Below are 22849 nucleotides of genomic sequence, written 5' to 3'. Positions count from 1 at the left end.
TGCATAACATTGCTCACAGAAGATTTAACTTTGATTTTTTTTTTGAGATCATTGTTGTGAACTACTCATGTCCCGGATCAATAAATATTCTCACACCACCTCATGTATCAAATGAAAAGAACTTAAATCTGCCCAACACTACCACTTGAACGTAGACAGACTTCGACAATAATCCTTTATTCGACCCAAAAAAGTTACGAAGAATACTCAAAGCCCGTTTTAAGTAATTTCTCAATAAAAAAAATTAAAATGTCGGGTAATTACATCATCACATTGGCAACATGTTAGAAAATACTTCAGAGGAAATTAAAAGATTAATTAATTAAATTATATAAAACAATTAATCAGCACTAGAAGACAGAGACTGGTAATCGAACATGAAAGGACACCTTCAGTAACATCTATAAAATTTTCTCAAAATCCAAACAGAACAACTCAGCACGGGGAGAAAAAGGAAGGAATAGCGAAAAGAATTGAACATGGACATAAACGATCGTCAAGCATATGGGAATTCTAGCGCCAGGTGCTGAATGAACTGAAAAGAAAGAAACATAACTGTCGTAGGAAACTTTACTATAAAGCTTATGTGAGTGCAGCGGGCGGCGGCGATTCATCGGAGCCCCGAGCCAGGCTATGGAGCGTTGAGCTTTGTTGATGATTGACGCAGTGGCTGCGCTCTTTGCCCTGGGGCCTAAAAGCAGAGCGAACCGGAGTGGTAGGCCGCGCGCGCGGCCGGAGTTTTCCACTGTAGTGTCCAGTTTCCCCAAGAAACGAACAAAAGTAATAGCCAGGTCGGAAGAAAAAAGGCGCCCAAGGAGCGAGAGGAAAGGAGCAGGGCAAAAGCCACAACCCGAGTCGCAACACTTATAGAAACTTTATTGTAAAGGTGAAACTAATACCTGCTAGGCTGGCCGCCTCCAAACAGTGAGCTTTTCTGTTGACTTTGATTAGACGTTCCACCCCCAAATAATGAACTGCTGCCCGACGTGGCACCTCCGAACAGGCTTTTATTCCCGGAGAATCTGAAAAATTCAGTTACTGTCGCTGAGTGAGAATCAATCCATATCAACCTTGTCAACAAATAACTCACGATGAAAATCCACCGCTAGTTGCAGACGCTCCACCAAAAGCACTCGTTTGTTGCGTCGTAGGAGATCCGAATACAGGTTTTCCACCAAAAACAGGAGGTCCACCAAATTTAGGAGAGCCGCCAAACACCTGAGCACGAACGTAACATTGGCTATTTGGATTTGTCAGAAAATTGAGATTAAATGTACACTGGATTACCGATTTAGACATAGCTGACGATGGAGATGTGTTGGATTGCGCGGCTTGTTGTGCAGCAGAAGCAAAAGATGACGACTGTGGGTTAGCACCAAATAACTGAAAAAAACAGCTATGAACGAAAATAAGTGGGGGATATCATTTAGAAAAAAAAATGAGAAAAGAAGAACCTCAGTGGATGGGGAACGGTTAAAAACACACCGATGTTTGTCCTCCTTTGAATAGTGAGGTCGTAGGTTGAGTTGTTGTATTTTTCACTAGATTACTTGTTCCCATTCCAAAGACGTTCTTGTTAGCATTTGTGCCCGTCGTCGAACCGATACCGCTATAAAAATCATTTATACCCGTATTTCAGATGCTTCTTCTACAAAAAATAATGATAAAATCGCTACCTCATGAAACCTCCACCGAATATACTACTTGTTCCTTGAGGAGTAGCACCAGTGACACCATCGTCATCCATTCCTTCATCATTATCTGTACTAGCTGCTGCTGCAGCAGCGGCAGCAAAACCTTTAAAGAAATAGAAAGAGATTTTCTACCAGACCAATTCGAGTTCTCACCTAAACTACTTCCACTGGGCTTGGGTGCAAACGTAAAGGAAGCTGTTGGCTGACTAGCCTCGGCTTCAGTTCTGGGTTTGAATGAAAATGTCACCGTATTTGATGCAGAAGAGGCTCCTTGTGCTAAATCAGACCATACTATTAACTTAAAAAACTAGAGTTACGCTAATATTAAATCTACTAACCAGCTCCAGAATCCTTCGCACCAAAAAGGCTTCCAAATGCACTAGGCTGTGAAGTGGTGGTTTTCGGTGCACCAAATATACTAGACGGTGTTGTTGTAGCCGTGGTAGTTGTTGGAACTGAAGGAGCACCAAAAATACTTGACGAGGTCGTCGTAGCACTTGTAGATGAAGGAGCAGTTGAAATGATTGATGAGCTGCCAAATATGTTAGACGTTGTCGTCGTTGTGGTTACTGTTGTAGTGGCTGGAGCAGTAGAAGAAAACAGAGAACCTATAATGAAAGGAAAGATCAGGAAAATAGCTTATTTTCCTGAGAGAAAACTGGAAAAAAATGAAAATAGTCAGAGAAACCTTTCCACAATGAGTGAACTCAATGTCTTACGGTATCCTAAAACCGTTCATTCTACCTATTTCAGTTAGGAATGTAAGGAGCATCATTTTACGGTATAGAAGACATTTTTTCCATTTAAAACGCGATTCAAAAGCGGAATGAATATGGTTATCTTCTCCAATCGTGACTGATTTTGTACTCTGCTGATTTCAAAGAATGTCACAACTCCAGAAAAAAAAATTAGCTCCCCACCTATCATATGACGTTCCCAAAGACTTACAAGCCACAAATAAGATGTTTTCTACTAGTCGCAAACTAATTATGACCTCATAACACTTCATTCGAATCCGTAAGGGGAATCCAATACTAGAAGAAACTTTACATAGTCTCGCAAAACCTTTGATTAGTTGCTAACTAACAACAGACAGGAGCTCGTGTCATAATCTATACTACTTCAAATATAGACATTTCAAATGAGACGTGATCCTCTTCACGGCAACAGAGGGGAGATATTCTGAAATGTAACATACCTCCAGACTTTACTTCTGGAACCTTCGCCTCCAAAACCTTTGTGTCGCCACTTTCATCTGAAAGACGCTTTCATAGGTGATATCCGCAACGGGTGCAGTCATACTTCAGCCATTGAAGCTTACCCTTCTTGTCTTTTTCGTTCTCGGATCCCGATGGTTTGTCTGGTTGCGAAGTGGCGAAGGAAAGCGGCTTTACCGATGAATCACCACCGAAAATTGACTTCGGCGTTGTTTGGTTAGCTTAACGTTCGACGTGGTAAGCAGATGGAAAATAAAAACAGAGAAACTATACTCTAGGCTCAATGTGACACTGACCTGTCCCACCGAATAGCGATGTTGGTTTTGTTTCCTTGTTCTCAGCCGTAGGAGATTCAGTAGAAACTATAATACTCGGACAATAAAAAAGAAAAAAGACAACATTTTTTCTTTTATTTTACTATGCATTAAATCAACGAGATCAACTACCTTTGCTACCAAATAAAGACGGTGATTTATCATCCTTCTTTTCTGACGTAATATTATTGGTGGATCCTAAAACACATTTACAGTACTGAAACATCAGACAAATTCCTGATAAGAAGCAGACCTAGAGCTCCAAATATGAGAGACTTCTTTTCTTCCTTCTTTTCAGATTCTGCAGTAACAGTTGATCCTCAAAACGATGAGTGTAAAAATGATAATATGATCCAACATACAATGTTCTACCTAAATTATTGAAAAGCAACGACCCTTTCTTTTCATCCTTTTTCTCAGCAGTAAGAGTGCCAGTAAGAGTGCCTAATCCACCTGCGTATAAAACAAAGATTAGTTACATGGAAAAATTAAGCAAATAAATGCAAAACAAACAATATACCGAATAAAGACTTTGATTCGCTAGCGGCTGTTGTAGTATTTTTGGGAGTTGACGCTGAAAAGTAATCAAATTGTTTTAAAAAACAGAAAAGAGAATTGAAAACAAAAATCCATGTCTTGAACTCCGAACCTAATTTGGTGGATATCAAGAGCAATTAAAAGAAGATAAAAAGAAGATTACCGAATAAAGGCTGCGAATCTGCAGACGAAGAAGCCGGTTTTACTGTCGACTCTGAAAGATTCGAATTAGGCCGTAAAACTGTGATGAACAGAAACGGAGAAAATGATATAGAGAAGATATTCAAAACACTTACGCAGCCCTCCAAAAATCGACTTTCCACCCAGCGGATTTAATTCAGTCGAAGCGGATCCAAGAGATCCCGCAGAACTGACGTGCGGCGTAGCAGAGGCGACTGTAGATGAGAACAAAGAGCCACTAGGTTTCAGCGGATTCTAGAACACTTCAATGTTATCTTCTTTCCTCTCTCCATACCAAAAACATACACACCTCTCCCAGCTTGAATCCTGGAGTAGAAGTTGCAAGCGGAACGATTCCAGTGCCTTAAAAAAAGAGTAATAGACACAGATTCGCAAATCACCAGCTTAACAATAACTAACTATTCAATTTCTTATCATCAACGGTTTTTGAGATATCTGCTGCATTTGTGATGGCCTGTTTGCTTGTCGCTAATGAGGATAGTGCGGAAGAGACTGGAAAAATCTGATCTTTCGTACTATTCAGTTCAACGGTAAGATACATTCTTGGAAATCCCGAAATCTTATGTAGCAAAGACAAAGCTGAAGTTTTGAAGCTTCCTCACTTTCCAAAAAGTGAATGAATACGCTAAAATGTTCCCAAAACCATTAAGCAAAGTAATTAATCGAAGTAACGCACTCAAAGAAATTCCTTCGGGATTCACCTTTCCCTTTCCGAAGATATCACACCAAAAAATAAGAGCTATAATAAACTGAAGGTACAAACCAGAATGAGTCTGCGCTAAAGTGGGAGGCGCGACAGAAGGTACATCCGCTTGGGTGCTGGCATTCCGCATAGTAAGAACAGGTTTCACTTTTAGCGGAGAGGATATCTAGGAATTCAAGAAATAAACCAATATCAAAAATGTCGGAATTCTGTTCTGTTTACTTACCTTCTGAAGCAAAGAGGTATCAAGATTAGGAGCATTGAGGAAGGAAGAACTCAATGTGTCATCACTAGCACCGCAATCAATCCGCATCAGTTCCACCTTCTTCGTTATAGTTTTCACCTCCTTCTAAGAATAAATTCCATAAGTTTGATAAGTGTGAAGTCCTTTACGTTTCTTTGCGCAGCAAGTTCACTACAACAAACCCTGGTCGCCATGAGTTCCAACATTTTCGCTCTTTGTTGGGACTTCGAAACTCCTCGTTCGAAGGCTATAGGCTTCGGCCTAGGGGTTATAAAGATGGAAGATGGTACTTCTCCATAGGCCACATGATCAACTACTACTGAATTCGAGAGTGACTGGTTGGCTATTGTAGTATTGGAGTTCAATCTGCAACGAAAAAGCAGATCAGTCAAAGTGAACGCGATAATAGTGCCATCAAAAGAGGGATCGGTAGGAGTGTGAATAGTTAGGACGATGATATTTTCAAATCACGACATATAAAAAGGCATCATTAGAATAATCTGTTTAGGGTAAAGACGCCCACAAAAAAAACCGGAGAGTTGTAAAACAAAAAGGTTTTCTTATGCAAAACTTACTGTTTTTGTGTAGTAATGTGCAACGCCTTCCGCTCAATATCATCCACTCGAGCTCGAACTATAGCAAAGTAACGCGCCATGTTCTTCATGCTTTCATGAATTCGTCCTTCAAATTTCGGATCAAAATGCGACACACGTCGAGGTTTCGAGGCAGTCTGACAAAAAAAAACTATAAAATTGCTCAACAAAACTCAAACGAACCACATTCTCACCGAAATCTTTTTGGTGTCTGCCAACAGCTTTTTTGCTTCATGAAGTTTTATGGTGAAATCTTCGAATTTCTGCATGATACTATCCGACTGAGTTCTCTATAATGCAATAGCAATAAACTTGTTTACAGAATGCTGAAGAAGTAGAATTTCTAAGATATACGAGCCTCTAAAAGATTCAGTGGTTGTCTATAGCTCAGTTCAATATCCCTGGATTCTTTGTAGGTTGCCGTTTTTTCCTTTATCATTTCTTTTTTCTCTAAAATTACTAACAAATATAAATAGTACTCCGAATTCCAATTCTTACAGACTTTTATTAAGTATCAAATTGATTAAGTAACTCAAACAAATTACCTGTAATGAGCCGCAAAATATCGCATAGCTCCTCATCAAGCTCGACAACCATGCGTTGAATCTCATCAGCGGTTTCCGAATTTTCAGCATGAGTCAAAGACGAAACTAAACATGTGCTTCTTTCTTCAAATTGCAGCACGGGACGATGTTATAACGTACTAGCTTCATCAATAGCACTTCCAGATTTTTGCCAGTTGATTGAAAATGAATGTAAGTCCTTATGTGAGTCACGCCACGCTTTGCTGAACTTTTCTACAGAGTCCTTCGCAGAAGAACGTGCAACAGAAATTGCAGCCTTAGTTGCCTCAGCTATGTCGAGAGCAGTTTTCTAGAAATTTTTTCTAACAATTATTTTTTCATAACAATAAACATGACGTGACGAACAACACACCTACCTCTTGCGTAATCGATGACAAAGAAGGCGGTTGCGCCGTTGTAAGTCCCGACAGTGCAGTGGGTTTGACAATCTGTTGCTGTGGTAGAGCCGGAGTAGTTGAAGGTTTTTCAAAGACTAGAACGTGGAATATATTATGATAGCTGCGAAACAACTCATATTATATGCCATATCGATGAAGGAAATAAATCAAGAAGTCTGCAGGAGAGGATTTTAAAAAATGCTGGATGAAGAACAAAGTTCAACGGAATTTCAAAGTTTTTTTTTTACAATATTATCAAATAAGTACCTGACGAAACGTTGGTTGCAGCCTGAGTAAGCGAAGATTTTGGAGTTGTCTGCGCTGGAGGTAGAGAAGTGGCGAAAGCAGTCCCGCTAGGCTGCGTTGAGGGGATCATTGATCCAGACGTTGTTCCAACATTCAAAAGACTCTGCGTAGCTACGTTAGATCCGCCAAACAAACCACCAGTTGGCGGTACTGTTGAAAAAGGACTGGTTGATGACTTTTGCTCCCCCATCTTCGCGAAAAGACCAGTTATTGGAGTCGTAGATTGTGAGAGTGGGGCTACAGAGGGTGCTTCAGACAATATCTTTTGACTACTGTTCGGTTCAACTGCGCGAAGTCCTTGTTTGATTTTGCCGGCATCTATGGGAACCAGCGACCTAAACGAAGAAGTTACAGAAGTTATTGCACAATGGCTTGTAGAGACTGCAAAGATAACTGTGAAGAATTGTAGCATCAAAAATCAAAAGCATGCGATTGGAAGCAAAAATAAAGGCTTTGAAATGATTTGATCGTTATCGAATGATAAAGAAAAATGTGTTTTATGCTACTATAGCGGTACTACACATTTTGGGTCCTTATACTCGCACTACTTGTGAGGAAACATAATACCGAAAAAATTCTAAAAAAAATAGTGCGAATACTGAAAACACTACGTCCTAACAAAAATATTTGTAAGTTGTAAGAGCTTACACATTACAATCAGGGTAATCCTTTGAAGGAGGCATGAGCTTGAACGATCGCAACGAGCCATCACTATTCAATGCAAGAATTAGAGGAAGGCGACGACTGGATCCATCACCTAACAAAGGCTCAAAATTTTTATAAATAGGTAAGAAATTGAAATTGCGTATTCCTACCGAGAGCGATTGGAGACTGCATGGAAAGATCAACTGCGATCCCACAAAGAAAGCTGGTTGGTGATGGTTGGGGTAATGATGCCAGCGGTATGGTCGACCAGGCCTGTGTCAAGAAAAGATTAGGAAAAGATTATGGCTTTAGAACAAACGTAAGATAATATATTGAAAATTAAAGTCACATTTACGTTGGGTGGCTTGCAAACCCCGAGAAGTTGACCGGGGCCAGGCAATGCCACTATAGCCACGTTCCAGTCCACCAGAAGGCGTCTTGTTTCTCCAAACGAAAACTGACCAGATAGATTCATCGGAGTCCACGAAGGCGGTTTGTCCTTAATTACAACCATTCATCAAGGGATACTCAGTAATAGCAGCAAGAGATATGACCGGTGTTTCCATCTGCTATGACTTTTTCTCTAGCGTCAGTCAACTCGACCACCGAAAAATGGATTGTATAGCTTGTTATGATTTGAAATAGTTTTTTTTTTGAAACGTTTGAAGAAAAATGATAATGAATCACAAATCTAATCAGCTTTGCCCTAATAAATATAAATTCACTCTGTCATATGGTATCTGAACTGAATTGAGTCATACTATAAGTTTGTACAGGCGACACAAAAAAAAACCCTTACCTTTTTAATGTTCAACATAAATGCTCCTCCGTTCGATCTCTGCTCATTTACATATGCAACAAGCCATTCTGTAGTAGAGAGCCAGCTCAAACTTGTCACAGCCAGACCACCAGCACTTTCTGGAGCATTGGTAGCGCGTACAAGCTAAAAAATCATTTTAGTCTGACTCATATGAAAGAAAAGCGGGATGAAAGATGGAAAGGCCAACCTCAAGCTCGGGCTTCAATTGGAAAATCTTTCCATTAGCGTCGCCAACGACAAGTTGTTTACCTTTTGGACTCCAGGAGATTTCGTTAATATTTGCTTCTAGCTTCTTTTCTCCAAGAATACTGTATTTCGACTGATTCTGTGAAAATAACATCGATAGAAAATAAACCTATATGTAGAATGTGTTATCACACAATTTGCTCACCGACATATCAACCTTGGCGATGCTCAAAGTCCGATCGTTGTCGGATGCTGCAAACATGTCTGAAAGTGCTGGATTCCACTCAAAAGCGATGCCTTTGGAAGCCGAATTTCCTACTCGAATAGTGCACAGAGAAATTGCCTAGAAAGAGAATCGACATCAGATGAACTGCAACATACGTATTACTAAAAACAAACCTCTCCGATAACGTCAACTGACAACGTAAGAACATCATAAATATGGACGAAACAACCATGCTGATTATGAGTAAGTGCTCCAAGAAGGGTTTCATCGGCATTCAGTCCAATACTGACAATTTCCCACTGAAAAAAAAATCAAAAAATACATAAAGAATAAAGGAAGAAGTTTCTCAAATGGAGAACTAACCTGTGATCCCAATACAGTCACTTTGGTCTGAATATTATTAGTATCGATCGACGCTCCACCACTTTGTTCATGGACGATGGTACTACGAAATGCAACAAGCTGAAAATATTGAAGTTCAACGCGGACTGGTTAATCGACAAAAAAAATCCTGTCATCATAAAAAAGAGGAGGTTATCTAGGCCTCCAAAATAAGGCAAAAGAGAGGGAAATCTCCAAGCGAAATATTTTCAAAAGTGGAAAAAACTGTTTTTTTTTTTAGGAAATGCAGGTTAGGTCAGCTCAATGTGAGCGAATTAGCATTACAACGTTCTTCAAATTAACGAGTACGAAATAAGCATGTATATCTATAGTTGAGCATATCCTATTTGAATATCTGTGTATAAAAAAAGCATAGTATATTGTATTGGACAAGAACAGTAAAAGCAGTAAATCTTTAAAGTCGTTTCCACTATTCACAATTGCTAAATTTGACCCAACAACTAGTCAAAAGTAAGGATAGAAGTACTAAAATGATCAAGGAACCATTTCCCGACCACTTCACTGATTTTTGAACGTTCCCGCGTTTGTTTTTAGCTTAAAATGGAGTCACTATAAAGAAATATGTGGAGATCTCAAAAGATACATCAAGATGACGACACTTCTACTAAAAAAAGAACATTCCTTGTTTTGCCACAGAATAACCTCGAAAATATTCACACATGAGATGTCTCTAGAGATAAGATATCTTAAAGACACAAATATAACGAACCTCATGATTATTCGCTACAGCAACTGCTATCTGAAATTTCGACGCTATCACAAGTCTTTGCTGAAAGTGGAGGGAAGGGTTCAATGTAGCGAAGTTGTGTACACGAGGGAGAGTAGAAAGTGGATGGCACTGAAAGAATCCAGTCGTTACCTGACTCGGACACAAAGATAACCTAAAATAATCTAAGAATGAATGAACAAATAGACTAACCGCAAACGTTTGCGCCATCTGAAGACTCCAAACAGGTAGGAGGACGAGAAATGAGGAAATAAATCAAGTCCTTGGACGCACCCTTCCACAAGAAATATACAAGAATTCAACGAAATTCAAAAAACATAAGTCGTAATGCAAATACGTTGTGTGTCGATGCAGTCGCTGCAATAATAATACGACAGGCGTGGTTCGGCTGTCGCATCCATCCGAGTTCTATGCAGTTGGCGGTTGATGTTTTTTTCTAGAGTCGAACTAAAACGTTTTTTTAACTTGAGCATTTGAATGTACCCCTACTCAAATGCTCAAATTAAAGAAGCTTCTAGCAGTTTAGAACTGAAGATTTGCGATTGCCTAAGTCCACGTTAATTTGGTTGCTTGAAAAATCACAGAAAATCGTGATTGGTAGCTTTACTGGGGTAAGATTTTATCTTACTTTTTCTCTTAGTAACTTTAGGTTACATGTCATAGATCCTTTAAGACTAATGCTAAGGTATTAGGGTCCCGATTGATTTAGCTATTTATTTCCAGAAAGAAGGGCGCCACTGAGTGCCCTCCTCCCAACTACATTTTATCCCTTTACTGTTACCCTAACATTCTATTTCGTGCTCTTTCGCGCCATTATAAGGAGCCTCTTAATCAGGGAGGTCCGATAGGGTGGAGATGTCGCTGATGACTTGTTCGTTTGTCTCTATCCTAAGATAATGCGCATAGAAAATAGGATTTGTCCGATCAGTGGGAAATATCCCCACAGGATTTCGGTTTTCCATTTTTCAATAGTCTCAGAATTGATATGTGCTGTTCTAATTGAAGTTGTGATGTGAAACCGCAGAGTATGGAAGATTCACTTTGATTTTAAAAGGAATATTTTCCCATCAGAACCAATTTCTGTGCCTAGCTTGATGATGTTCGTCCATTGGAAAACGGTGGTAGTCCCAAAAACTTGCATAGAACATTCGAGAAGTACGTTAAATCCTATACATTTGGTGAAAAGTCGCTTTTTTCTTGTTCTATTATTTCGTATCACATTGAAAAAGCTGGAATTGTTAGATTAATGAGCAAGAAAAACATACGCGTAGGGCATAAATGCTTGGTTGCCATCATTGTATCGTTGCACTTACTTCTTCTATACTTATTTTTCAGTCATTTCCGACGCATTTTTTTTTCGTATTCTTACTATTTCGTATCAAACGTGCTGTAAGGTCATTAAAAACTCGATTCATTTGGATGTTTTGACCAAACACGAAAATTATTAAACATGGTTCAAGTAATTCGAATAATTTGGGCGATTTTCCGGACTGAAGAGAAAGTTCACATTTGCTCATTCCCTTTATAATGTAAACCAGGGGGAATTTGCCGAATGTATCATAAAGAAAGAAAGACGTCAACTCTGGCGAATTCTCTACGGGATTCCTTTTTTTAACGTTTCGCTGATCGATTCATGGCTTTCTCCACAAGCCTTAACTGCATGAAGCTGGAATTCCATGCATATTGCAGGATGTCCTCCTCTTCTTCGTACTCGGGTAGCAGCGCAGTGTACAGCGATTCATCTCGTGCCAGCACACCAGAACAAGCAGGTACGTCTCCGCGCTTGTTCGCGCCACTATTTTTTTTTTTGCATGCTTTAACTTCAGCTGAACTCAAACCGTAACGAAAACGTTTTTCAGCCGTCCCACCTCCAGCAAACGTGGCGGCCCCAGCACCAGCCGAAGAAGCTCCTGCTGCTGCAGAAGCAGCTCCCGATCCTGTCGCACACGTTGAAGAAGAGCACAATTCAGATGGGGACGATGATCCATTCGCGTATTCCTCACATGTATGCGCCTAGCTCTATTTTGTTATTTTGGTCTGTTATCACTTATGAATTTTGTTAGAATGAAGACATGGCGACCGACAGCACACAAGATTCTTCGGATGATGACGTCACAGACTCGACGAGCGCTAGCGAGGATGCGGACGAGAAAAACAGACGTACGAGCTCTAATGTCTTTCTGAACAGAATTTCGAAAGCATGTTAATTCGCTTTGCTCGGATAGATGCATGATTTTTTTTTACTTTTTCTAAGGTGTAATAACATGTGCACAGTCACAATTTCGTTTTTAAAGGTCCTGATATCAGCTTTACTTTTTTCAGCAAATCCCGCTCCAATTCCTTCATCACAAGAAATGGGAAAACTTATAGTGGATTATTTGATATCAGAAGGATATAGAGAGGTGAAAATTATCTTCGACCCTTAACAATTGCACAGCTCGAAGTTCTCAGGATTTTCTGCTGAGTGCTTGAAATGGACAACTGTCTTACTTACTTCCGACATATGTTATGCCGTATAGATGTATGTTTATTAGAAATTATTACAGGCGGCAGAATTGTTGTGTCAGGAGTCTGGCCTGGAATTGCCGAAGGACGATATTAAAAATTTGGATGCGCGCATGAACATTAGGTGTGCAATTATTGAGGGGAGATTGGAAGATGCACTGCGACTGGTAACGATTCATATAAATGTGTTTTCTTATTTATATTCAGTTTTACTACAATTATAGGTAAAAGAGCTATGTCCAAATCTTCTGGATGAGAACCGAGAGGTCCGTTTTCACCTTATGCAGCAAAATATTATAGAAATGATTAGGAGAGGGTAAGTTGAGTACTATTCCGCATTTTCGTTTTTGTTAACAACTTGTTCGATTGCAGAGAAATGGAGAAATCTCTGGATTATGCCCAGGAAAATCTGTCGAATGACCCAACCCTAACGGATTCTCAGCTGGATAGGCTGGAGAAGACTTTTGCGCTTTTGGCATTTGAGAAACCTGCAGAGAGTCCATTTGGAAAGCTACTGGATCAATCTCAAAGACAGATGGTGAGATTTTTTATGGCGCTTTCCTGGAAGTTTAATCATTAGCTCAAAAATTTGGGTCCAGTTTCGACTTTCGTTTAATTCGTTAGAAATGATTTAATGACATGATGCCAAATATTGCTTTTCGCGGAAGCGTGTATCACATTTCAACTTTTTTACGTAGCCATATTTCGCTGTGCTATATAGAAGCAACACGCCACAAAATGGACGATGTTGGAATCTCTCCACACACAAATAGGGCTGGGAGTTGCATATCAAGGTTATGAGCGCGATCACCTCCAATTATCAGTAATTGTACTGGAAAACGGTGTTGGAAACGGCCTTAGCGATCCAAATTTCCTACAGCATCAGCAGCACTTTTATCCTTTCTGACAGGCGCGACGCGTACGCCTGTTTTTCTGCAATGTGTTACTAGGAGCCTCGTAGGAAACTTCGATCACAAAGGCCGTTTTTCAGAACAGTTTGAGGAAGTTGACTATGACCCTGCTCATGCTCGTGATATACATTCCTAATTCCATCTGATGATATCCCAGCATCGTCAATTTCGTGTTATGCTGCCTTTAACAGAGTTGTCAATCTGAACTGAGAAATCGGGTATATGCACGACCTCGAAAATAGCTCTGACAACTTTTGCGATATGTTCCCTATGCTTTCGAAGTGGTATTTTTGAACATTTAAGGACTGCTACTTTCTAGTTTGTTCAGCTCCATCGCGGTATAGTCGAGTAAAAACAACCTGAAGTTGTTGTGAGCGCTTGCGTTCGAAACGGTGTGGTGGAGCGCAGCCATTGGGACCTAGGGAGAGGGAAAGGGATAACCTCTTGCTTTCAACATTCAATGAAGTGCGTAATCGGTGGCTTTAAAAACAGTATCAGCTCCGGAACACACGTGTTCTTGCATCGTCGCTGCTTTCTCGCTGCTGATAGTTGTTGTGATGTGGGTATTGTGCATGTATCTGGAACTATATTGTTTTCGTCCAAGAATAAGTTAAATCCATGAACACTCTGTAAGGAGCGCCGAGAATTACTTGGATAAACTAGTCTATTTTTGTCTTTTGAGTGATTCGGAATGGAAGATTTCTGTTAGGACACAATGAGAAAGAAGAAGATGATTTTCAGTTTGGAAGATGATGCAGTGATAAAAATGTAAATGAAATGAATAGAAGAATCTATTCTCGGAATGCAAAGCTCTCGAAGAATAAATTCTTTTAGCGAGTTCTGCATTGGGAAAGAAAGAATGTAATGATATTCGTGATCTGGACCCATCAGAAAAAGAAACCTTTCCTCAACTAGCCTTTTTATTCTCTTGTATTTGTTCCTTTTTTGTGCAACATGAGCCTGATTGTTTTTGCTGTACCCTCAAAATATTGTCTATTGTCGCGCTTTCCCAAAATGGAAACCTTTGTCAAAGTTATCGGTTCCAAGTATTCATAGAACTGTCTGTTTTGTTCGAAAGTTACGAAATGTTTACAAGTTCGAGAGCGGTGAGTTTCTCGCCTTTTGAATTTTACCTGCTTCTGAATTATTGCTTTAGGTATCAACTGAAGTTAATGGAGCCGTTCTTCGAGCACTGAATCGTCCGGCTGCTCCTCGTCTCGAGGCGCTGCTGCGAATGATCGTATGGGCTCAGAAACAGCTGGTAACAGACCGTGAAGAGGATAGATCGACCGCGCCACCATATCCTGGAGCTGGCCGATTTAGTGGAGCGAGCACTAGTGCAAGTACCGATACTAATGCAATCGCTCGAGCACTCTTTGGAGGAACATCTTGCTGAGTAGTCTTGTCTTACATATCTCACTGAATTTCTTGTGTTAAGGGCAACTTGTAGTGAGCATTCGTGAAGACTACCTGCTTTTACATGTTCTCATGCACTGTTTCAACAGCATCTCTGCGAATTTCTTTTCTTTTTAATTTTAGCTTCGCAGTTCGATGTAATTCAAGTCAACTCAGAATACATCAGAAAAAATTTGCTGCTTTGCTTGTGTCTTCCTTTTTTCAGCGAAATTTTGCAGTTTGTACGGTTTTCTACTGCACTGGTAATTAGCTTGTGCATCTTGTATAGATTGACAATCAATATGCATGCTTCTTTGATGCAATTATTTGAATTTATTCTTCTCTCTTTCTTACTCATTCATATGTTGAGTGTGCTTGTTTTCGAGCCTATTTGAAAGCAATGTAGTGCGTTATTTTACGACTGGTATAGGCGCTGGTGTGTGTAAATGTATGTATGTATGTACATGATAATTATTGTGAAGGTGCAAACTTAGCTTATAGAGCATTTTTAAGGATAATTTCTCTTTCAGTGGAAGGAACATGATTCTATGCATTGCAAAAGTGATTTCAAAGATTACTGTTTTGAGTTGTTGTTAAGGGAACTCGTTATGAACACCAGGACAGGTTTCTGGAATATGTGAGCTTAATTCCATTTGTAGTATTTATATTACGATTGGGAGGACTGTGTGCACGAAAAGCAGAGCATCATTTATCTATAGAAGCAAAAAGTATAGAGCATGTGCAAACAAGGTGGTTCAAGTAGTAAACTACTACTCGTCTCACCCCCACCAAACAATATCTCAAACTTTCGGAAACCACTTGGAATTAATCCTTTTCGGATGCGGCAATGCGTGCGAATTGAATTCAGAACCGTTTGAAGTTTAATGCAAGTGTATGCGGTAAACAATGTCTAGCAGCGGTTATTCGTTGTATGAAGTTAATGTCCTTACCATTCCAGGCAAGTTTAGTACAAATTTATAGACGCCGGAGGGGTGAAAGGCTGTTTTAGTATAGGAATGTTTGGAGCCATTGACTATGTAGGTATGACGGAGAACCTATTACCACCGGGCTATGTCTGTCTATCTGCTTGAGGTAAATTACAAGATGTCAATAAAGCTGTAATTGTGCATTCGATTTATCGTGAGGCATGTTCGTTCATCTCCATCTCACCAACTTTCCTTAACCTCTGCAAGGGGTGCTCCTCGACCGGTCGCCTTATGCTTCTCGGCAAACCAGACTCGCTTTCCGTGTTCCATAAGTTCATCCATCTTTTGATGCTGTTGACATCCAAATGGTTCTGATGGAACTTGGTTTGGAATGTAAAGTACGCCATTTAAACTTAGCACTACATTTGCTTCTGCTGGACAGCGTTTTTCTTTTCGTCAGAAAATCGTCGTGGGCGCATGGACATGAGGCTGTCCAGTATCGCCAAATAATAATTGGAAGTGGCCGGTGCATCATGTAATCAAATTCACACAAATATGTCCTCTCGTCCAAAAATTGACCATATACATGACATTTGTCCAAGATCTCATAGGATGTCTGCGCATAAGCGGATAAAGTTCACAGGGTTGATCAATCCCTTTGGGAATGTACCTACGCGCTCGACTTTAATTCAGAATCGTTTGAGGTTACGAACGTGTAACTGACCTATACAATGACTTTCGGTGGTTAGCCGATTCGTCAAGTCTAGTACCAATTAATCGATTCTGGAGGGATGAAAGGTTTGGATGACATTAGGGCAGCTTTGAACTATCGATCGCGCTGTCACGGCCGAATTTCATACAGATTTCGCTTCAGCCGCTCTGAGCATACATCTTTAAAAAAAATGTATAGCGGGACTAATATGTACACGGTAACGGTAACGGACTATTCAATCCGCGGGATTTGCGAATTGGAATGTGCTGATGCACAATCTCTTTTTGATTATCTCAAATTATCTACTCATTATTTTTATTATTATTATTTATTGGATTTTTGTTTCTGTGTATATGAAAATCAGAAACGAATAAAAAGCCTCAAAAGATATTGGTGTTCAGAGAGATAAGTTGGATATGATGAGAGCGTAAATTTCTCCTTTTTAATGAAATTACGAATTTTCTGGCCCATTTTAATTCAAGTGCAATCACCTCTTGCACTTTGCGCTGCACAGCTTAGCTTCCCGGGTGGGTCAAGACGACACGAAGCACGGTGCGTAAGCAGCTGCGCCCGAAGCGGTGCGGCGAAACGTAGCGGTTGCAATGGAGGTGGGACCATCGCGAACTACAGCGAGGAATGGTGTCAGCAAGGATCCCCCTAAATCCTAACTGCTACGCTCCATCGCACCGCTTCAGGCTGCCTACATAACGGCACCGTGGTTCATGTCGTTTTAACCCCACTGTGAACTCTGTTTCATATCGATGAATCCTCTCTTGTGCATACAAATGGTTTTAGAACTTGATTAGTGGAATATATGGCCTATTAAGTATGTTACCTTTTTTCCAAATGCTACATTTCAGTGCACCAATAAACTAGCGGATCCCTAACTGAATCTTTCACTGAAAGAATGATATAGATAGGCTGGATTGCGCCTCACGTTCAGCACTGCGGTGGAGTGAATCTGTTAGTTCTCTTGCCAAAAATGAATTGCGAACTAAACTACTATGAGGTTGAACTGGGAACTATTTCTTGGTGTAATCCATCAACATTATCTGTTTGCTCCTGCAGCGAAGCATCCGTAATACCGTAATACTTTCAGCCGGTTGAAGTGCCGCAAAAACGGGTAGTTTTAATTAAAAAGAGATTAGAAGTGGTGGCAGTGAAGCGCATAGGAAAACTTACGTTATTCTCTACATAAGGATTGAATAGTGTGTCATCTCGTCAAATGTTGTGTAGAGATGCTCCCATACGTGTTAATACATTGGGAATCATGCAAAATAATCACATTAGTTAGATGGTTTGCACCATCGAACCTTTTTACAGTCATTTCTAATACTAATGAAAGAGGATTTTGCTACGAGAGTGAAGCAATCCTAGTCATGCATGCTAAACGAAGAGGAAGAAAAAAAGAAGAAGAAAACAGTCATAGGACATGAAAAACCAAAAACAACCCCTTCGCGGTTCCTCGTGTTTGCACCAATCGTCTGTAGTGATCGTAATCAGCGGATTCAAAAATTAGGGATCAACTCACAATTTTTTTCTTCGAACAACTTCCTTTCTTCACGTCTTCATGGCCCAAATGTAGATGATCGATAGTGGTAAAATCACATTTTGAGAAAATTTGATCATATCTAGGGTATTAGGACATTTGCTGTTGTGAACGAAAAGTACTTGAGATCAGTTGAGGGAGATCATCATAGACCGTATTCACAACCCATCATGATCTCGCTCAAAAATACGAACTAATCTGCTAATCGCTCAACTGCACAGGATCGCCGATCTCGACCTTGTCAGCGCCGTCATTTGTGAAATTTGTCAACACTTCTTCAATGACCTTAGCGTGGGAAAGAAACGAATGAAACGACGATGCTGGAGCCGCAAGATGAAGATGCATCATCGAAGTATCGGATTAAGTCAAGAATACTTTCCCTTACAAATCGTCACGGTTTTCGCTTTGTTCTTTCGCAATCTGGCGTTTCGTCCTTTTCAAAACCTTGGGAAAACGGCTGCTGTCTTTGGCCATCAAATATCTCATCGAGAGCCTCTGTAAATCATTGTATAGGCTATAAGCCCTTTCATAAAACACCAAACGATAGCGAATTGAAGTCGATCGCGTAGGCGCATCCTAGAGAGGGAATTGATCAATGTCGTGTACTTTATTCTCTATCCTTTACGATTATGAACAAGTGAAATGAGCGTTTGACAATTATCAGTGACCTTTTGCCATTCTTATCATTGTGTGAGTTGTAGATCGCGTGCAGCCCCAATTCATCTAGGGTGTCGGTTACGCTCGTGTAATTGCAGTGGATGCCAAGCGCTAGCATGGATGCATTTTGCGAGCAAAAAAAAAACCGAAAAAATGTTGGCTATGTCTGTCATATTCCTAAGGTATATTGAGCTCAAAACGACATGAAGCATGGTGCAGTTGCGTAAGCAATCGCGCTCGAAGCGGCACGGTGCAGACAGCGGTTGAAATCGAGATTGGGCCATCACGAACTGCAGCAATGAACAGTGGTAGCAAGGATACTCGCTCGATCCTAACCGCCACGCTCAAACGAGCGCAACCGCTTGCGCTACTGCACCGTGCTTCATGTTGTTTTGACTCTACTATGTTTTAAGCGCCGCTGAATTAGTTTCGGCAAGCTCCCCAGAAGGGAATGAAATGTTCGGTGGTCCAAGAGAGCCATTTCAAAAGTATAATAGAGTCAAAAAGTGAGGCCTAGAAAAAATCTATCACTATAGTAAATTGTGAGACAAAATGTTCCTAACAAGACGATGACAATGAGACGAAGCGCAGGTATAAAGAAACGGAAAAAATTGTTGCCTCTGTCTGATTAAAGCTCAGAGTGGCTGCTAATCACGCTGATGGGTGGTTCGTGTTTTCCAGGTGGTTATTTCGATGTTACAGTCCGATCTAATCGTATCGGTTCTAATATTGACTGGAAATGACTGTCGCCCAGGGATTACTCAGCAGATGACTGCGTTTGACATTATATTTTTGGTTAAGCTTTACGCTTCAGCGAGGAACAGTGGTCAGCGTTCGATTCGACAGCTAAAGGTCAATTTGCGTGTTGCGCCCCGCATCGCAGTCGCCTATACAGTCGCAATTACCAACCGGAATACAATGTGAAGCGGGTCCTAACCTCGTTTTTTCCACAACTGCGCATTTCTTCCATAACCGAACAAGTTTCTTTGTGACTGCAGGCAATTATGTCTCGTTACAGCAGAACAGGTAAATTTCGAGCCAGACGGTAAAATTAAAGGCGCCGTATCACGGAATCTTCTATTTTTGGATATTCTGCGAATAATAATACGAGTTCGGACCGTAGATTACGAGTGCGAATGTGGTCATGCTCAACTGCAACCTATTCTTTCTGAAAAACGCTGTGGGAAACGATGTCCTTTGTCCCTACGAGGTACGTTAAAACACGGCACCCTTGTACATGCTCCAGTCCTCTCGGCTACTTTTTCATTGGTTTTACTTGAATGGGCAGCTGAGGAGACCTCACTGTCTCCTACCGTTTGCTCGTAGACGCGGTGCATGTGTAAGGGTGATGCGTTCTACTGTGCCTCGTAGGAACTAAAGCCCTTTCCCACCGTTCTTTTTCAGGACGACTAGGGCGGAAGGGGAGAGGGAGTGGGTAGGGGGAGGGGGGAAGGTTCAGCGTGACCACGCTCATACGCGTAATCTACACCCCAAAGTCTATAAACCACGAGAGATCAAAAGATCATTTTATGATACGCTGCTTCTACGGGGTCATTTCGGTGCACATATCGCTGTGGTCCGAATTCATGTAATATAGGCGCGCAACTTGTGGAATGTATGTAAATGCACTGCAATTTTTAGATTTTCGACTTGGTTGTAAAGAGGAATGCACATAGCTATAGCGTTTTTCAGAGTCCGTGTATATCAGAGTCTATACCTCTGTTTGGAAAGAAAGTAATTAATCTTTGCTTTTGTTTAGGAGAAATTCACTGTGATATATCCTAGGGAACAGGAAATCAGCCTGTTCAGATGTGTATTGGGTTGTGCCGCTATGCAATAAAGACCTTTATGGGGATCTATTGAAATAAAAAAGAACACTGGCTTCGTATATCTGATACTGAGTTCAGTTTTCTAGCTCCCTTTGCATATTTTGGAAGGCTACATGGCCGATTAATTGTTGTGATTCACTTTTTTGAACGTTAAAAAGACGTTACGATTTATGCGTACACAGCAGCAGTCTCACTACGTCGTAAAAATGCAAATCTGTCAGTTTACCATTATTATCATTTTCTTCCTTAAGCCAATCGGATCTTATTTGGTTATTCAGTTTTTCGTTCTGATAGCATTTCTTCTTAGCAATCAAGCGTAATTTGTTATTTCCTTAATTTCCTTACTAAGTCAACAAATGTACTGCTGCTTTTCACTATAGAAACGCACCAGGACAAATAAATTCTTGTTAAGTGCACGTTTTCTTTCAGATGACCAGCTGCTTAGTGATCTAAAGTTATTTTTACAATTATTCATGTCCACCGCGGTAACTCTGCCTGGTTAGCTTCTTAAAATTCAGTTTTCTTAGAACGATGAGGTAGTACGGCGAAGTTTTCAGTTATTCTTCAGTCTCCACAGATCTCCATGGTTCATTCTGAACGACGTAGTGGCTGATAGAAATGTTCACTGAACTGCTCTCAACTCCACCAATAATGCAACGATTCGGGCAAATTAATTACAAAGAAGGTTGATTTTTTTTTGGGAGGTGTAGCGATTTCCTGCTGCAGCACACATCTTTTCCTGGCACCCACCCCCCATCAGATATCGGGGTAAAATGTAGCTGGCGGGGGCACTCAGTGGCGCCCTTATTTCTCGTAGTAAATAACCACATCAGTCGGGGCAATAAGGCTTAACCATTAGTCTTAGAGAATCTATAACATGCAAACTAAAATAACTATAATTAACTAAAGTTGCTAAGAGAAAAAAGTAAGTTAGAGCGTCGGGTGATAAGGGCGCCACTGAGTGCCCTCCCCCTCCCTCCCCCACTCCCCTTCGCTCCCTCCAACTACATTTTCCCCCCACCTATCTTCCTGTTTACGTTGTTTACTGTGGTCTGTTTGAAGAAACCGTTCCATATGAGTTTGTTCAGCACTCCAATTCTTAACCTCCTCTTAATCTTGAAAACGAGTAGGTCCCCTTTGATGCAGAAGAACTAAGTATGGTACGTCAACTAAGCGCAGGTGTATTGGGAGCGGAGCACAATTTCCTGGGCTAGTGCATGAAGAGAAATCAATCGATATTATCGTCTGACGCAATGTATTAAACTGAAATTTTCCAAATTTATCACGCAGCCGCTGCTCATGTTAAAGCTTCTGTTTCGTACAAGTACATTATCGAGCGATATCGAGGCGCATGTAAATAACCGCAGTCTGAAGACTATTGGATTTCAAGCGACTCTTTCCACCATCTATTGATCAACATTGTCGAGGCGGATCCGCTCGAGTCAATCCACTGTGGCGTTTTTCTCCCTCAGTGTTGTCTCTACGATCGGCGATGGCCCAGTTCGCTCCACAATCCACGTCCAGCGAGCCGGTTGAGCAGGCGCAACCGTCGACGGCTGGCTGGCTGGCTGGCCGGCCTGCTGACTGACTGAGTGTAAAGCGAGCGGCACACACTGACGCCCCCACTTCGCGTTCATCGCTCCTCCGTTTCATCACCTCATACCTTAGTCATCACTGTACACTCTTATCCACTTCTAAGCTCTTTTCTCTTCTTATCCGTAGGACTTTCCACAAGTCTTCCCTTGTAAGTCTTGCATCTCATTTCCTGAAGCAATTAATATGTCAACTTCCTCTTCTTTTTGGATCTGCGCTAATACATAATGCTTATCTGATGTATGAACTGTATATTCTAGTTGGGAATAGATGCTAACCGCTAGTAAAAGAAAGGATCTCTAGCTCTAGATCCCATCCACTAAATAAAAACATATGTGTTTGGGTCCGCTCTGAATGCTACGAAGCTAACAGCTGGTATTGAAACACTCTTCCTCCTCCCTCTTTGAGATTCTCTTCCAGACATCTTACGAATTGTACTTACTCGAAATGTATATTCCTGTTTATTTTCAAATCAATACTGTCGAATTTTATTTAGTCAATATAATAGCAGTGCGAATGCATATGTTTTTCTCTGCCAGAAATCGGATTTAAGAAGAAACTGGACGGAAGGGAATATAACGTGCACAGATGATTTCGCGCTGGGATGTAATTGGGTTGCAATTTATTACACAAACACTTGCGTCGCATTTCTTACGAAATCATCCAAATGTGCACCATTTAATTTCGAGGGATTCACTGCCAGCAGATGGGATATAAAGCCAAGATTGGTCTAAATACTGCTGCTAAATAAAGGATGGCGCTCCCTATAGCGAAGATATGACCTCGCGCGAAACAGATGCTGACAGTTGTCGTCGGCATACTGTCATGAAGTGGTCCCGTTAAGATTCCACCAAGTGGTTCGATGCAGTAGACAAAGCCTAGGGATGATGTCCTGGGTTCAATCTGTACTTAGCGTTCCTTATAGGCTAATAACTAGTAGTACTATTCGTATGGATCGTCGGCATAGGGAGATTAGAAGTTTGATAAATTTGTTGC

At 40.8% G+C, this 22849-nt stretch overlaps 3 protein-coding genes across 4 annotated transcripts; 1 reads left to right on the top strand and 2 right to left on the bottom strand.

Moving 5' to 3' along the window:
• Positions 1-513: 513 nt before the first annotated feature.
• RB195_016235 (uncharacterized protein) lies at positions 514-9986 on the bottom strand (the record flags this gene model as incomplete). The annotated part of the gene is made up of 40 exons (XM_064207296.1): positions 514-535; positions 900-1022; positions 1091-1218; positions 1288-1383; positions 1486-1609; positions 1677-1797; positions 1848-1970; positions 2033-2149; positions 2231-2302; positions 2893-2949; positions 3016-3132; positions 3208-3273; positions 3358-3423; positions 3479-3544; positions 3598-3678; positions 3746-3799; positions 3926-3976; positions 4059-4197; positions 4253-4305; positions 4363-4455; positions 4727-4832; positions 4893-5015; positions 5093-5276; positions 5486-5640; positions 5698-5793; positions 5862-5953; positions 6049-6153; positions 6208-6376; positions 6444-6559; positions 6732-7105; positions 7419-7527; positions 7586-7688; positions 7765-7914; positions 8215-8358; positions 8423-8560; positions 8627-8764; positions 8821-8946; positions 9011-9109; positions 9759-9887; positions 9969-9986. The coding sequence occupies 40 exons, from the start codon at positions 9984-9986 to the stop codon at positions 514-516; spliced, it is 4443 nt and encodes a 1480-aa protein (XP_064063177.1).
• Positions 9987-11409: 1423 nt separating this feature from the next.
• RB195_016234 (uncharacterized protein) lies at positions 11410-14588 on the top strand (the record flags this gene model as incomplete). 2 transcript variants are annotated; one of them, XM_064207294.1, is made up of 8 exons in its annotated part: positions 11410-11545; positions 11636-11781; positions 11840-11936; positions 12099-12178; positions 12323-12448; positions 12506-12597; positions 12654-12819; positions 14349-14588. In XM_064207294.1, the coding sequence occupies 8 exons, from the start codon at positions 11410-11412 to the stop codon at positions 14586-14588; spliced, it is 1083 nt and encodes a 360-aa protein (XP_064063175.1). The 2 variants fall into 2 exon arrangements, with proteins under 2 accessions (XP_064063175.1, XP_064063176.1); XM_064207295.1 differs by having other exon boundaries at positions 11467-11545.
• A 7085-nt stretch (positions 14589-21673) lies between these two features.
• RB195_016233 (uncharacterized protein) lies at positions 21674-21913 on the bottom strand (the record flags this gene model as incomplete). Its single annotated transcript, XM_064207293.1, has 1 exon — positions 21674-21913. The coding sequence occupies one exon, from the start codon at positions 21911-21913 to the stop codon at positions 21674-21676; it is 240 nt and encodes a 79-aa protein (XP_064063174.1).
• Positions 21914-22849: the final 936 nt, after the last annotated feature.

This window comes from Necator americanus, chromosome V (genome assembly GCF_031761385.1).
Source record: "Necator americanus strain Aroian chromosome V, whole genome shotgun sequence".
Classification (NCBI taxonomy): domain Eukaryota; kingdom Metazoa; phylum Nematoda; class Chromadorea; order Rhabditida; family Ancylostomatidae; genus Necator; species Necator americanus.
Note: the sequence above shows the minus strand (reverse complement) of the source record. Positions and strands in the feature narration are given on the sequence as shown.